The following is a 3,161-nucleotide window of genomic DNA, read 5'->3' as shown; positions in this document are numbered from 1 at the left end:
TTTGTGTATATTACCAATCTTCTCCCTACAGATTCATCTGTGTTTCAACTCAAAGGGAAAAAAAAGGAAAAATGAAAAGAAAACAAGGGATAGGGAGAAAGCGAAAGAGGGACAGCAAGGGTGACCAACATGGATTTCTAGTTGCCTTTGTTTCCCTGAGCTGGTTAGAGAAGGATCTTCAACCTCATCGGTATCATCACTGTCCTCATTATCTTCCACATCATCTGCAATGTCCCCTTCTTCATCACAACCTTCTTGGACATCAGTACAGTCATCTGAATGTCCAAGTGATTCCATGAGGTTGTTGTCTTCACCATCTCCATCATCTTCCATATCATCTGCACTCCTCAGTTCTTCATCACCATCATCTTGGTCTCCAATAAATTCACCCGCAGGCCCTGGTGATTTCATGCCATTGTTAACTTCATTATCTTTTGCACAAGCTATGCTCTCCGTTTCGCATGCGCTCTTTCCATCCTCATTAATTACTTCTTGAACTCTAGAAAAGTCATCCAAATACCCAAGTGATTCCATGACTTCGTTATCTTCACCATCTCCATTATCTTCCCTGTCATCTGCACTCTTCATTTCCTCATCACCATCATCTTGGACTCCAATAAATTCATCTGCATGCCCTGGTGATTTCATGAAATTGTTAACTTTGTAGCCTTTGTTATCTTTAACACCATCTATGCTCTCCCTTTCACACACGGTCTTTCCTTCCTCAGCACTGCCTTCTTGAACTCCAGAAATGTCATCCATATGTGCAGGTGATTTAATGACATTGTTATCTTCATCATCTTCCACATCATCCACTCTTTTCTCTTCCTCATCACCACCCTCTCGGACTCTAAGAAAGTCATCCAGATGCCCTGGTGATTTCATAACATTCTTACCTTTGCTGTGTTCTGCATTTTTTACATTATCTTTTCCCTCCCTTTCATCTGCACTCTTTCCTTCCCCATCACCACCTTCTTGGACTCTGTAAAAGTCATTCATGTGTCCAGGTGATTGGATGGCATTGTTATCTTCATTGTAGTCGTCGTTTTTCACACCATTTGCACCCTTCCCTTCCTTATCACCACTTTCCTGAACTCTAGAACAATTATCCATGTGCACAGGTGATTTCAAGACATTGTCAATGTTTCCCTCGTTATCGCCACCTTCTTGCACTCTTGAAATGTCATCCATATGCTTGAGAGATTTTACAACTTCATCAGAAGCAGGAGTCTCTTTTTCAACAGAATTCTGGTTTGCACCTACAACAAGTATATAGTTAGAATCAGTAACCCCTCCATCGCGAATCAGCAGGGGCCAACTAGTTGAATTTGGTTTTTAAAAAAATGAAAAAAAGCATAATCACTATCAGATAAAAACAAGAAACAAGGGGAATGGCACGCAGAAAACTTAAGCACAAGCAGTTAAATGCATAGGTTTAGCAAAGCAATACCAGTTGAAAGTCCAATTTCCAAATTTGAGTTTGTGCATGATGCAAATATAGCAAGATAAGAACACTAGTAACTGGAACAGCCATTCTATATGGACCACAGTATTAATATGTCTCTACATCAGAAAATATCAACAGAAGCTTCCACGTTCATTTAGCATGGTTTCTACATTCCGTAAGATGGTACAAGCGATAGCTCTTGCTTTAGTTTTGGGTTGTGATTTGTTTGAAAATAAGCATGTCATCCACCAACACCACTCTTTCAGATAGATGAAAAGTAAAAGCTAATAGTAAAAGAATAACCTTCAAAAGCATTCAGTCCCAAACTTCAATGTAATAGGAAATGCAAACATGAAACCCAAATAATCACTTCATGCAACAAAGTATCAGCAATCAAACCAGGATGTGCACTTATTTCCAAACTGCCCTTCATCTGGGCATCAAAAAGTTTGCATTTTTATCACTTTCTAACTTCCATAAAACATGCAGCTACACGACTTTCCCCTAATCCCATCACATTAAATTTTCAATTTCCACGATGCCCTTCATCTCGGCAGCACATGGTATCCATTTGCATTTATTTTTTCACTCTCTAACTTGGAAAAAACCACACAACCACACAGATTTCCCCTAGCCCTACCACATAAAATTTCTGACTCCCGCAATTCCCTCATCTGAGCACTAAAAATTTTGCATCCTTATCAAACTTTTCTATCTCTTACTTGCACAAAACCAAAACTGGACTCAAATACCTCAAATTTTATACAAAAACATAATACATTAATCAAACATCAAGAGATAACATAAAATCAATTATATAATTCTCCAAAACCAAACCAAAAACACTACCACAACAAAATAATACAAACATAACAGCATCATTACCTTCATTACCATTGAAGTTCAAATTCTCTTCTAAAACACCTTCCATTTCCCGCTTCATAAACGCAACAACCCATGATTTGTCGTCCAAAATATCATCGTTAACTCCTATCAATTGCTCTGGGCTCCGCTCCAAATCATCAACAACATTGTCATTTTCATTTATCTCTTCTTGTTTAATTTTCACTTCTTCCACATCAATTTCTTCATTTATTTCTTACTCTGTCGATTGAACTGCTTGACGTTTTGAGATCCTGGTGGATTTCTTGCTTGTCGCTTTGGCTCTCCTTCTTGTTGATCGACGAGGAGGCATTGTCGAAGAGTGAATTTTCCCCTTGTCAGAGAGGTTTATTGACAGAGTGATGACAACAAGGAATGTCAAGTGAATGGGATTACGCCACGTGTCATTTTTAACAGCATAATCCATGTGTATCTGTACTATATATATTTCTTTGTTTAATAATTCATTTATTTTTTTAGTGAATTACTCCATGATTTATTAAAATTAATTAATTAGTTCATGTATTATACATTATTTTATATATTTTTTTACTAGTTTTGAACGTTTTCAAATTAGTCGTGTTTTGCTCTTAAATCACTCTTTTTTAATTCAAATTTATCATCTTACTTGTTTCTCTTTTGTTTCTTTCATTTTGCAAAAACTAAAAATAAAAATAAAAACAAATTACTGGAAAAGTAACAAGGAATTAATGAAATGACTAAGTTGTAAGAAAACTTTAAAACGTAAAGACTATATTATAGCTTTTGGAACCACAATGGCTAATTAATTAATTAATTTCATTAAACATTCTTAATAAAATATTTTCATTGA

The 3,161-nt window shown here is 36.2% G+C and overlaps 1 protein-coding gene across 1 annotated transcript; it reads right to left on the bottom strand.

Annotated features, from left to right (window-relative positions):
• Positions 1 to 33: 33 nt before the first annotated feature.
• On the bottom strand, positions 34 to 2,545 carry LOC105119696 (uncharacterized protein DDB_G0290685-like). Its single transcript, XM_011017862.1, has 2 exons — positions 2,333 to 2,545; positions 34 to 1,259 (listed from the first exon to the last, which is right to left on the bottom strand). The coding sequence occupies exons 1-2, from the start codon at positions 2,388 to 2,390 to the stop codon at positions 34 to 36; spliced, it is 1,284 nt and encodes a 427-aa protein (XP_011016164.1). The 5' UTR covers positions 2,391 to 2,545.
• Between the last annotated feature and the right edge of the window lie 616 nt (positions 2,546 to 3,161).

This window comes from Populus euphratica, unplaced genomic scaffold (genome assembly GCF_000495115.2).
Source record: "Populus euphratica unplaced genomic scaffold, PopEup_1.0 scaffold3360.1, whole genome shotgun sequence".
Taxonomy (NCBI): domain Eukaryota; kingdom Viridiplantae; phylum Streptophyta; class Magnoliopsida; order Malpighiales; family Salicaceae; genus Populus; species Populus euphratica.
The sequence above is the reverse complement of the archived record's forward strand: the minus strand, read 5'-3'. Positions and strand labels throughout refer to the sequence as shown.

Coding starts and splice junctions, on each gene's coding strand:
- LOC105119696 (XM_011017862.1), bottom strand. CDS start 2,390: ATGAAGCGGGAAATGGAAGGTGTTTTAGAAGAGAATTTGAACTTCAAT. Junction 1,260..2,332: donor GAACTTCAATGGTAATGAAG/GTAATGATGCTG, acceptor TACTTGTTGTAG/GTGCAAACCAGAATTCTGTT.